Source organism: Parambassis ranga, chromosome 2 (assembly GCF_900634625.1).
Source record: "Parambassis ranga chromosome 2, fParRan2.1, whole genome shotgun sequence".
Taxonomy (NCBI): Eukaryota; Metazoa; Chordata; class Actinopteri; family Ambassidae; genus Parambassis; species Parambassis ranga.
The window spans coordinates 46,224,291-46,236,790 of NC_041023.1; the positions used below are offsets into that span (position 1 = coordinate 46,224,291).

The 12,500-nt window shown below is 52.0% G+C and overlaps 1 protein-coding gene across 4 annotated transcripts in view; it reads left to right on the forward strand.

Moving 5' to 3' along the window:
• The window catches only part of LOC114427147 (zinc fingers and homeoboxes protein 2-like), a 74,764-nt gene that overhangs the window by 55,345 nt on the left and 6,919 nt on the right, over window positions 1-12,500 (forward strand). For all 4 annotated transcript variants that reach the window (XM_028394988.1, XM_028394978.1, XM_028394998.1 and 1 more), the window contains 2 exons: window positions 5,084-8,334; window positions 9,669-9,852. In XM_028394988.1, coding sequence (XP_028250789.1) covers window positions 5,420-8,334; window positions 9,669-9,849 — 3,096 coding nt within the window. In that variant the 5' untranslated portion in view covers window positions 5,084-5,419 and the 3' untranslated portion in view covers window positions 9,850-9,852. The remainder of the gene's footprint in view (window positions 1-5,083; window positions 8,335-9,668; window positions 9,853-12,500) is intronic.

A 12,500-nucleotide genomic window follows, 5' to 3' on the forward strand; every position in this document is an offset into this window, starting at 1 on the left:
GCTAAAATAACCTGAGGTAAAACTAGTCGTGACGTCCTTTTGGTAGGTTTCGCAGAACTCTTACATAAGCGGAGTGAGATTTGGATCTCTGTAAGCTGAAGAGGAAGCTGCTGGAAATAGCCCGGCACTCTGAGAGGAGCTGGGTCATACTACCAGCTGTGTTAATGATGCATTAGCACCACGAGGCGCCACACAAAGGCGCCCTTTGATCAATCATTTAGCATCCACACACACGTATATCTAAACACACACACACGGTGTTTGTGCTGCACGGTGCCTGAGGGGGGCGGTCACGCGGACTCTAAACCAGGACGCTTTCAGTTTCCGAGCCACGCCGCCTTAAAGGAGGCAGCGTCCATGTTGATTCATTCACACATGACCTTTGAGCTGCCGGGGCATTAGCATGTGTGGATGAGTCAGCTGTTAGCATGTCTGCTAGCTGACAGAGGTCTGAGCCATGATAGCTCGTAGGCTAACCCAGTCAGAGCTCTGAGGCGTCTGAGGCGCCGCCGCTGCAGTCCTGGGTTCTACAGCATCGCCGTCACATGACCCTCAGACATCGGACTGTTGATGTTAGAAACAGGAGCCTTTCAGGATCATTCCTCTGTTATTTGGAAAAATGCAGCTAGCTTCTGTCAGCTACGTGTTTTAGCAGCATGCTAATGTTCAGGACGGTGGGTGGAGGTAAATGAAGGAATGTGTTGGAGCAGGTGGGGTCATCGTCCCCTCTGGGCTGTTTGTGACGTGTTGTTATTTGACCTGATCAGTGTGATGATTGTTGTGTGTGTGTGTGTATTGATCACACACACAGGGAATAACAGGTTGTGTGTTTGTTGGCTGTTTTGTGTCTTCGTGTCTTCGACCTCGAACCTCGGAGCGTCTTCAGTTGAGCGTTCTCCCTCGCCGCCCCTCGCTTCGCCCTTGTTCCACTAAAACGTCTTTAACCCTCCTATTAGCACACTTGGCTCCTTCCGATCTGCCTTCATCCTCCTAATTTGTCATTTCATTTCCCCAGATATCTCCTCATTACCTTCTTTTTCCTCTCCGAGTTGTTTTGCGGCTTCCTCGGCACCCTTCTCTCTCCGGAACGCCCTTCGTGGAGTCGACATGCGAGCTGCAGTGCCCCCGTGCCGTCAGCGAGATGGATGGATACGGTCTGTGGTCAGACTGATGGGCGGCTTCGCCCTTGATGGAGGTGAAAAGCAGATGCGGTGAACCCTGCCTCACCCCACCTCACCCTGCCTCACCCTGCCTCACCCTGCGCATCCACTCGAGTTACGGCGGTGTCACTTTCAGCGTCGGCCCGAACCTGCTTCAGAATGAAGGTGCTGGACGGGGGCGGAGGAAGCCTCGTCTGTGAACCGCTCCTACAAATCTACAAATCACTGTTGTCTCTGCTGCACTTTTATTACTTCCTCTGTAATTACGGAGCGCAGCGGCGCTCCAAACAATCCCCTGCACACAAATACTGTACGAGTAATTACAAGGAGGCAGGGAGGCGAGCCCAGCCCAGCAGAATGGGATGCAGCCAAGCGGCATATGACTCCCCTCGTCAGAAGCTGGCCCGGAGTCCTCCGGGCCGAATCAGTGATGCAGCAGAACATGACACTGTTGTGTTGTTCTCCTCTTCTTTTGGTGGAGCTGGCAGCTCGACAGCATCGCTGCTCGGCCTGTGCCTCCTTCCTCCTACACGCTCCTGTCCTTTCTCGCCTGTTTACCGTCTTTTCTTTGGCTCCTGCTTGCCGGTCTGCCTCCACCTCTTCCTATACATGCTCGCCTCTGTCCTCCTCCCACACGCCTCTCTCTCGTTTTATCCTGCTCACCATCTGCCTCCCCGTCACCTCTGGCAGCAGCTGGCTCTGCACAAACACGTACAGTAAAGACACCTCGCTGCTCCAAATCCAGACTTCTGAGTCTGAGATGTAACGCCGCGCCTCGCCACACGGCCAACTTCCTGTTTTTATGTCTGGAGCCGCGGGCGTGGCCCCGATCAGAGCGGCTTTCTGTCTTTTTATCTTTCTGCAGCAGATTGTCTCTCAGACATTTTGGTCTTTTCTACAGTTTGGTATTTTACAGTGTTCACATAGGAACATGCCCCCTAGTGGTCATTTCTAGAGGACAGGTTTAAAGCTCAGCATTGCTGCCGTCTTGGCAGAGTTGGAGTCCACTTTATCCAAATATGGTCAAAGAGGAGGAGCCTGAGTGTCTGTGGTGATTGACTTTTGGAGCCTCTAGTGGACACCGATGGGAACTGCAGATTTAGATTCTTTGACCCCGTCGTTTGGATGCCAGAACCGAACTGTGACTGTAAATGAAAATAAAGTTTGGAACTTTAGACGATGAGCAGGAAATACAGTTGAGTTTATTTAGTGGTTCAGACCCCGTTCACACTGGGGACATCAGTCCGGCTAGAGCAGGATTCAGCCGTATCTGGATTGATTTCAGGCCACCTCTGGGAGGTGGATCTAGCCGGATTGGCTTACATCTGGCTCAGGTCTGAACGCAAATGCGGCTAGCGACGTGATACTTCCGGTTCACGCGGACAGGGTCCGGGTCGCGTACAAAAGCCGTATGTAAACAACCGTGGAACTACGACAGCTTTGCTCCGAGTTTATTTTCCACAGGGCTACAAAGGAATAAACTGCTTTTAGAACGGAAACAAAAAACAAACGAATGAACCACGGCGTGAACGGACTGTATATTATGAGGCGCCACCTAGTGGTTTGGAGGACAACAAACAAGCCGGGTTAAGCTGGATTGAGCATGGACACGTGTGTGTGATAGCCAGATTTGAACATAGGTCTGAACATATCCAGTTTAAAGGCGATCTGGATTCAGTCCCTAGATGGACTGACTCTCTCCAGTGTGAACGGGGCCTAATCAACATTCTGGCCTTAATGTTTTTCAGGCTGCAGGTCAGAGGTCCTCACGGGCCCTCTTGTTGCCTGGGAACAGTCTGGGTGGGGTCGTGCTGCAGAAGGTGAGCGGATGAAATGTTTAATAATCTGCTTCGGTCTGATGGTGACAGCATTGTCTCCTGATCAGCCGATGGCTCGGCTCACCGGCGTGTTTTTAATGAGGGAAGCTGATTATTGGAAGCGTGCGGTAAGCAGCCATGTAAATGCATGAGGTTTCTAATAACGCAGGAATGGTTCGGTCTCATCGCACAGCGCAGCAATTCAAAGCGCTCCGGATGCGGCGCAGCCATAAAACCGGTCTCCTGTGCAGGCGCGAGAAGCTGATCAAGGCTGTGAGAGCATGAAATATGTCCAACACCAAGTCACACATGGGACAGATAACAGCTTGTCCGATGCTAATTAAGTGTCCAAATACACGTCCGCCCCCCCAACCGATCGAGGCACCTTTTCAAAGCCTCAGCTCTGCTGATAGAAGACGGACCAAGACTCAAACTAACAGGAACACTTCAGTGCTGCTGATCACTGTCCGCCTCCTCCTCCTGCTGCTGCTCCTCCTCCTCCTTCTCCTCTTCCTCCTCTTCCTCCTCCTCCTCCTGCTGCTCCTCCTCCTCTTTATGTGTATCTGCTCTCTCCTCTCCCTCCATTCTTCCTCCTCCTCCTCCTCCCTCCTCCTCCCTCCTCCTCCTCCTCCTCCCCCCTTCCTCCTCCTCTTCCTCCTCCTCCTCCCTCCTCCTCCCTCCTCCTCCTCCTCCTCCTCTTCCTCCGCCTCCTCCTCTGTGTATCTCTCCTCTCCCTCCATTCTTCCTCCTCTCCCCCCTCCTCCTCCTCCTCTTCCCCCCTCCATTCTTCCTCCTCCCTCCTCCCCCTCCCCCTCCTCCTCCTCTCCCTCCATTCTTCCTCTTCCTCCCCCCTCCTCCTCCTCCTCCCTCCATTCTTCCTCCTCCTCCTCCTCCTCCCTCCATTCTTCCTCCTCCTCCTCCCCCTCCTTCCTTCCCCCCCCCACCTCCTCCCTCCATTCCTCCTCCCCCTCCTCTTCCTCCTCCTCCCCCTCCTCTTCCCTCCATTCTTCCTCCTCCCTCCCCCTCCCCCTCCATTCTTCCTCTTCCTCCCTCCCCCTCCTCCTCCATTCTTCCTCTTCCTCCCTCCCCCTCCTCCTCCATTCTTCCTCTCCTCCCTCTGTCAGGCCATGGCCTAGTTAAAACGTCTTCTGCTTTGTGCCCGCTCTCTTTCATTAGCTTGGAAGTTTTTAGACTCTCCCTTTATCTCTGGCCTCCTTCACACTCTCCTCCCTCCCTCCCTCCCTCCCTCCCTCGGTCTCTCCTCCCATTTACCTGCTCCCTCCTTTTGTCCTCCTTTTATTTTTACCCCTCTTCCCATATTTATTCATACCTGTGGCCCCCCCCCCTCGGCTCCATTGTGTGGATGATAGCTGTCAGGAGATCTCATCACTGAGTCTCTCTTATTACATGATTACAGGGTAATTATCCTGTGAAGTTGTCTTTGCCCGAATCTATGAAAGACGCTTAATGTCTTTTTAATGGGGTTTGGAGTTTGGAGACTTTTTTGTCTTTTGTAGTTGCTGTGGACTCTTCAATTTATTGCATTTACATGTGATTGTCCTGGAACAGCGTGTCCTGATTAAGTGGCGCTCTGATTCATTGTCTTTTTTTTTTTGAGCTGTGAGTTGTCAGTCGGACTCTTTTTATTTTTAACTTCTGGCCTTCTGGCTTCGTCAGCAAACGCCGTCATCTGCCAGCGTCTAATTGGACTGGACCTGGCGACGCTCCTGTGATGTGTAGACGGCACACAAACCTGGCTCGGACTCTAGATGAGAGGGGGGCGGGTGAGAGCAGGATGTTATGTTGCTTAGCGAGACGGGAACCCTCCCATCTTTGATGTGCAGAGCTGCTCCTGTAGGTTCAAACAGCAGTGCTAGCTCAGAGTACAGCCGGCGCGCAGCGTCACAGTCCAGGACTCCTCACCGTGGTAGCTAAGAAAGCAGCAGTTCAATCTTATCACACCAATCAGAAGCATTTATCTGAAAGGGGCGGGCTTTATGTTCTCTGGTGTAATAGGAATATGATGCTGGACGGTTTGAGGATGTAAACTTTGTGACGTCTCTGGTTTATTGACACCTCACGTCCTCTCTGTTTGTGTCCCTGCAGCTCGAGCTCCGCTGCCGTCGGTGATGCCCTCCCATGACGCCCCGGTCGGGAGCTGACACTGCCAGTGAGCGGGAGACGCCACTGCACACCCGGTCCTGGGCCGGCACCGTCAGCCGGTTCTCGCCCTCCCTCTTGCACACTGGAGACTCCGCCTCCACGCACCTTCTGCTACCCATCAGCTCCGATCCACCCCAGTAAGGCCCCCTGGAAAGCCGTCACACTGACGTCCTCGGCCAGCACCGCCACCAGCAGCAGCAGCAGCAGCAGCCAAAAATCACAAGATCTTCAACGCACTCAGCAGCACCAGCATCTTCCTCGCCACCAGCAGCCGCCATTATGTCCAGTCGTAGAAAGTCCTCCACCCCCTGCATGGTCCGAGTCATCAGCAACCTGCCCGATGACCAAGAAGACCCAGAGAAGGTGATGGATGTGGAAACACTGGCAAGCAACGAACAGTCAGAACCATCGGAACCTACAGAGAAGAACCACGACCCCCAAGAGGAGAATCCAGAGAATCCAGACCAGCAGGTAGAAAACCAGAATCCTGAGCCATCAGAACAAGGGGAGCAGTCTGGTAAAGAAGATCAACCCCCCGTCACTGAAGAAGCCAGCGAGGAGAAGGACAACGCAGAGTCCGATCCATTGTCCCAGAAGAAGCAGCCGAAAGGGTACGAGTGCAAATACTGCCCGTTCTCCACGCAGAACCTGAATGACTTCAAAGAGCACGTGGACTCCAGCCACCCGAATGTCATTCTCAACCCGCTGTACCTCTGTGCAGTCTGCAACTTCAACACCAAGAAGTTTGACTCGCTCACAGAGCACAATGAGAGCCAGCACCCGGGGGAGACCAACTTCAAGTTCAAGAGGATAAAAAAGAACAATCAGACTATCTTAGAGCAGACAATCGAAGGCAAGGACAATTCAGCTGAATGCGACGTGACAAATGAGGCAGGTGAGGGCAGCTCTGTGTTCTCGCCCTGCATCTCCACCACGGTGAAAACCCCGGGCAGCATACCGCCGCTCTACGGCGGGAGCAACCTGAAGAGCCAGCTGGACGGTTTGATTCAGAAGGATCAAATCACCGCGGTGAACATCAATGGAACAGTCATCATCCCTGAACCCACCACCCTTCAAGGGCTCTCTCATGTCACCCCGATGCTCCAGCGCCCACCCAACTTTAACTCTGTACCAAAAATCGCTGTTCCCTTGAACACCACCAAATATAACCCCTCTTTGGACAACAATGTGACACTGATTGCATCCTTCAATAAGTTTCCATACCCGACACATGCCGAGTTGTCGTGGCTTACGGCGGCCTCCAAGCACCCAGAGGAACAGATCAAAGTCTGGTTCACCACTCAGCGGCTGAAGCAGGGCATCACCTGGTCCCCGGAGGAGGTGGAGGAAGCCAGGAAGAAGATGTTCAATGGCTCCATCCCCCCTGCCCATCACACATTCACCGTCCTGCCTACCAGTCTTGTCTCTCAGCCGTCTGCCAAAGCCTCCCAGCAGCCTGTTGTCCACACGACGGTGGAGCATGCAGGTCAAGGACGGACGACTGTGTCCAATGGGTCAGCCGCTACCACAAAGTCCCCCACTGGCTCCAGCCACGTCCTGAAACGATCGCTGCCGACGCACCTAATGACGGTGGTCGGCCCGGAGTCGAAGCGACCCGTCATGGCAGTGGCCCCTCATTCTGGTGATCCTAAAGACAAAATCCTAATGGCTCCTCCTCCACCGCCTCCTCCCCAGAAAGACCGCCTCCCGATGGCCCCGCCTCCTGTTCCCATGGAGATGAAGAGACCTGTAGCAGTTTCTCTGGTCAACTCAGAGATGAAGAGGCCATCCACTGCTGTGCCTTTAATGCCACCACCATCATCATCTTTATCACCATCTTCATCATCCAAAGGGAAGATTCTGTCTCCGTCAGGACACCCCAAAACTAAGCCTTTGGGGTCTCTGCCCTCCATGGTCTTTCCAGAGTCCCTAACAAGGCCAATGATAGCTCCCCCGCCCATTTGTGCCCCTCCATATAAAAACTCTTTACTCGTCCCTCGTGCTGCGCCCAGCTCTTCCAAAGAAACGCAACCCTTGCCAGCCCCTGACGTGAATCTGCCGAATTCCCCTCCGCTGGTTACCTCCCAGGTAAGGAGGCCGCCCATCATCCAGTCCATTCACGCTCCAGCTAAGGCCCCATCCCAGATCCCAGGGTTCCCTTTGGATGGCAAGAAATTAAAAGAACAGCAAGGAGTGGACCTGAAGACCAGCTACCCCAGAGGAGACAAGGCCGTCAGTCCTCTGGCTGAGGCCAACGGGAAATGGTCCCATGATCAGAACTCCCCTGGTCGCAACAACGGAGTCATACATCTGGATGGGTCAGAGACACCAGCAGCAGCAAAACCAGATCTTCAGCAGAAGGCCTCGGTGCTGACCCAGTTCCCCCTGCTGGAAAGGATGAAAGGAAAAACAGCCAAACAGCTGAAGATCCTGGAGGAGAACTTCTTGCGAAACAGCTTTCCCACGCACGGCGACGTGGACAGCCTGGCCGCTTCGACGCGCCTGTCTCATCAGGAAATCGACAGCTGGTTTGAGGAGCGCCGTGCCCTTCGTGACAACCTGGAACAAGCCCTTCTCAACTCCATGGGCACTAAGAGGACGGGCGCCGGCAGCATGGCTGCCCACGCTGAGAAGCAGCTGCTTCAGCAGCACCACGCTCTGCAGCTCAATGGGATTCACAAACCCAGCGCCGGCGTTGGCCATCTGAAAAGCCCGCCTCCACCTTCACACGCTCTCTCCATCATTGCCTCCGGCGCCATTGCACCTTCCGCCCCCAACCCTAACTCCTGCTCAGTGCCTCCAGATAGCCGATCCATGGTGCTCCTCAAGGACGATTTTGCTCAAACGCGGTGGCCTTCCCCTGAGGAGTTAAGCCAAATGGAGGGTCGGACCGGACTGGCTCGCGCCGAACTCGCCCGCTGGTTCAGCAACGGCCGGCTGCAGTGCGGCAACATGGAGCTGACTGAACTTTTCCACAACAATGGAGTGAATGGAGGACCGGGCTTGCCCCCCCATGAAAACACTCCGGTGTCCGGCATCATGCAGCGCTGTCAGGACGGAGCCGTGACAAACAACAGCAGCAGCAAAGTGCTGGAGGCGGAGCTGGGCTGGCTGATGGAGCAGCGTGCTTCAGCTGTGTGCAACAGCTTCAGCAGTCAACAGCACGATGAGCTCCAGGACCGGTTTGCTGGCAGGTAACTTCTCCTCCGTCTGATCATGTCATAGTTTAATCATTGGTTCTGTTTGTACGAGCAAAGCCAGAATCGTCTGATTTTCAACACAATCCTTGAACGCATCATTTGTGATCGGATGTAAACATCTCCTCCTGACCAACACTCAGAGAGTCTCTGTCTGACCTGCAGCTTCCTGCAGCTGATTTCTGTCTGAACACCTGAGTTACTCTGCACACACACTCTGCCTGCTCTCTGCCTGCAGACAGGATGGAGTGTGGAGGATCAGGACTTTATCTTGAACTGATCATGTGATCAGAGTTCTCTCTCTCAGACCTGCAGTCTCAGTTTCGCCTTCATCTCGTTGTGTTTTCCTGAACGGCGCCCCTGGTAGTTCCAGCCTCATTTTCCTGTGACCTGTATGTCCAGACTAAATGTCTTCCTCCCCTCTGCGGGACTGCGTTCGCCACATTAACATTGTTTTCAGAACATTACCCTGCGAGCGTACAGGACTTTATTTAGTCTGGCTTCCCTGTGAGGAGCTGTTTGGCCAAATAATGCAGCCATTAGTCGGAAACCAATATCTGCGAGCGCTTTATTCTTCCCGTGAGTCAGCTCCAGGTTCAGTGTGTTAAAAAAGCTCGGCGCTACAAAGCTGCACTGACAGCACCTTGAAACAAAGGCGCCGTCAGCGAGGTTCAGGCCGCAGCGAAGGGTTAAGGAGCGCTGTTTGTGGATGTGAAACGTAAAGTGTCCACAGCCTCTGTGTTCACGGAGAGGAGGCCCTCCTTCAGGATGAAATTATTTTAATGATCAGGTTCTCCTCATTATAATTAAAACATGTTCCACTTCTGACCCACTTGTGTTAAGTGTGATTGTGAACAATCACCTCGGTGGCTGAAATACCGAAAAATGATCGGCACCTCCTTTTTATTCTCACCAATAAATACACTTCAAACACTTCAGAAGCAGATTTAGCAATCTGTACAAATTGAGCTCAACGAGAAATTAATACCAGCACTTATTCCAAATGTGATTTTTTTTTTATGTCTTCTTTGACGTCTTTGTAGAAAAAAACATTTTCAGTCTATTTGTCCAACATGAGAACTCTGATCAGTCCTTCTTTCTGTCCTGATGAGCGCCTGAACCGACGAATCATCATCAAGCGATCCGTGCAGTGCTCTCTGAATGTTGGTCATGTGATGTGGGTCCATCATGCAGGATGTTTGGTTTGTTACAGAACTTTTTTTATCTGATTTGGATGAAATCAATTTTCTGACTCACATCACAGCTGATGCGTTCAGAGACCGTCAGAAAAAGTCGGTGTACTTCAGAGGCCGCATGTTTTCCTTCCACAGACTGAGGCAGCAGACGGTGGCGGAGCTGAAGAACGGGGGACAGAACGGGGGAGTGGTGGGCGGAGCGCGGGAGGTGTTCGGGAGCTGGTTGGAGGACGGACACTCGAGGCGAGGACGGGAGCTGCTCCTGGACAGAGAGAGGAAGATGGCGGAGGACGCGTCCGGGAGGCTGACGGGATGAAGGGTGAGTTGGTTTGGTGTTTGGAGGCCCGGCTCAGAGGGCGGCGCCGTTAATTAAATCTGTAACTCAATTACATCCAATCCAAACCAGATATTTCTCAGTTAATGATTAATCACTCACTTTATAAAGTGTCAGATATGACAAATGACCTCCTTTTAAGTAATTAAGTGAGGCTTAAATTACAGTTTCTGTGTGGCGGGGGTGTTTACAACGTTTTGAATCGCACTCAGGAACCAGCTCGTTAGCTGCCTTTTTATGGTTTGGCCACTTGGGGGCGGCAGAAAGAAGCCTCGGACACAATACCGCGAATTTATCGACACGCGTGCAGCTGAAGCCTCGTACACAGAGCTGAACGATCGGGGGGGAAATCCAAAATATAAAATAATCCATTTTATCACAAGCTGGATTCATAAAGCAGGAGACAAAGATCCAAACAATGTGTACAGCTGTCTGGACCAGCAGTGACTGATCCACTGATCGAGAAAGAAACGGCATGTTTCATGTTCAGTGATCATTGATCATTGATCAGTTATCAATAATCAGTATTCATTGATCATTGGTCACTGATCAATAATCAGTATTCATTGATCATTGGTCACTGATCAATAATCAGTATTCATTGATTATTGATCAATAATCAGTGATCATTGATCAGTACTTAGTACTCTTATTGACCAAAGCAGAAGCATTTCACATCGACTGCCGTTACGCTTTTAAGAAGTGCAGTCGTTAATGTTCATCATCATCATCATCATCATCATCATCGTCATCATTTCCTGGATTGTTGCTCCACCCGGGGCCTCCTCCACCTCCTGATGGGACGGGCACCATCTCCTCTCTCAGTGAGCAGCGTCTCTGCAGCTCTGGGTCTGCAGCCTCTCTCTGAGCCTGAGGCTGATCTGAAGGCCCGCCCCCAACACCTCCATCCCAGGCAGCGAACACACCTCATCCCGTCTGTGTGTGTAGCTGTGTGTGTAGCTGTGTGTGTAGCTGTGTGTGTAGCTGTGTGGTTTTTGGCTTCAGCTGCTCAGCAACAAACAGAAACTTGAGGAAAATTTAGGAAACAAACAACAACATGATTGGAGGCCTAAAATAGCAGCAGACCCCCCGGTGTGGCAAAGTTTGATAGATAAAAGGCGACGCCTGGAGCAGAGTGTGCGACAGCCGGCTGATCTGAGGAGGCTCAGCAGTAACAGCTGTAAACAAGACGCCTGACACCTGAGCCGCCGTCAGCACTTCAAACTCAGCAGCTGACAGCAAAAATCAATAATCAATACGCAGCATTTTGAATAACCAATAAGTTTCACAACATCTCAAAGAATCAGAAAGTCGTCCCACAGGAGGAAACATGACAAACACCTGTCAGGCAGAGACAGACAGAAGACAGAGCAGAAGGATCCAGAGGACACTGCGCTGTGTGTGTCTGTGTGTGTGTACATGTGTGTCTGTGTGTGTCTGTGTGTGTGTCTCTGTGTGTGTGTGTGTCTGTGTGTCTCTGTGTGTGTGTGTGTCTGTGTGTCTCTGTGTGTGTCTGTGTGTGTGTCTCTGTGTGTGTGAACATGTGTGTCTGTTTGTGTGTCTGTGTGTGTGTGTGTGTGTGTCTGTGTGTGTGTGTCTGTGTCTGTGTGTGTCTGTGTGTGTCTGTGTGTGTGTACATGTGTGTCTGTGTGTGTCTGTGTGTGTGTCTGTGTCTGTGTGTCTGTGTCTGTCTGTGTGTGTCTGTGTGTGTGTACGTGTCTGTCTCTGTGTGTGTCTGTGTGTCTCTCTCTGTGTGTGTGTCTGTGTGTGTGTCTCTCTGTGTCTCTGTGTGTGTCTGTGTGTCTCTCTCTGTGTGTCTGTGTCTGTGTCTCTGTGTGTGTCTCTGTCTGTGTGTCTCTCTGTGTGTCTCTCTGTGTGTCTCTGTGTGTCTGTGTGTGTCTCTGTGTGTCTCTCTGTGTCTGTGTGTGTCTCTCTGTGTCTCTCTGTGTCTGTGTGTGTCTCTGTGTGTGTCTGTGTCTCTGTGTGTCTCTGTCTGTGTGTGTCTCTGTGTGTCTCTGTGTGTCTCTGTGTGTGTGTCTGTGTGTGTCTCTGTGTGTCTCTGTGTGTGTCTCTGTGTCTCTGTGTGTGTGTCTGTGTGTGTCTCTGTGTGTCTCTGTGTGTGTGTCTGTGTGTGTGTCTGTGTGTGTCTCTGTGTGTGTCTCTGTGTGTCTGTGTGTGTCTCTGTGTGTGTCTCTGTGTGTGTCTCTGTGTGTGTGTCTCTGTGTGTGTCTCTGTGTGTCTGTGTGTGTCTCTGTGTGTGTGTCTCTGTGTGTGTCTCTGTGTGTCTGTGTGTGTCTCTGTGTGTGTGTCTCTGTCTCTGTGTCTCTGTGTGTCTGTGTGTGTCTCTGTCTGTGTGTGTCTCTGTGTGTCTCTGTGTGTGTCTCTGTGTGTCTGTGTGTGTCTCTGTGTGTGTCTCTGTGTGTCTCTGTGTGTGTGTCTCTCTCTGTGTGTCTCTGTGTGTCTCTGTGTGTGTCTCTGTGTGTGTGTGTCTGTGTCTCTGCGTCTCTGTGTGTCTGTGTGTGTCTCTGTGTGTGTCTCTGTCTGTGTGTGTCTCTGTGTGTGTCTCTGTGTGTGTCTCTGTGTGTCTCTGTGTGTCTCTGTGTGTGTCTGTCTCTCTGTGTGTGTCCATCCAT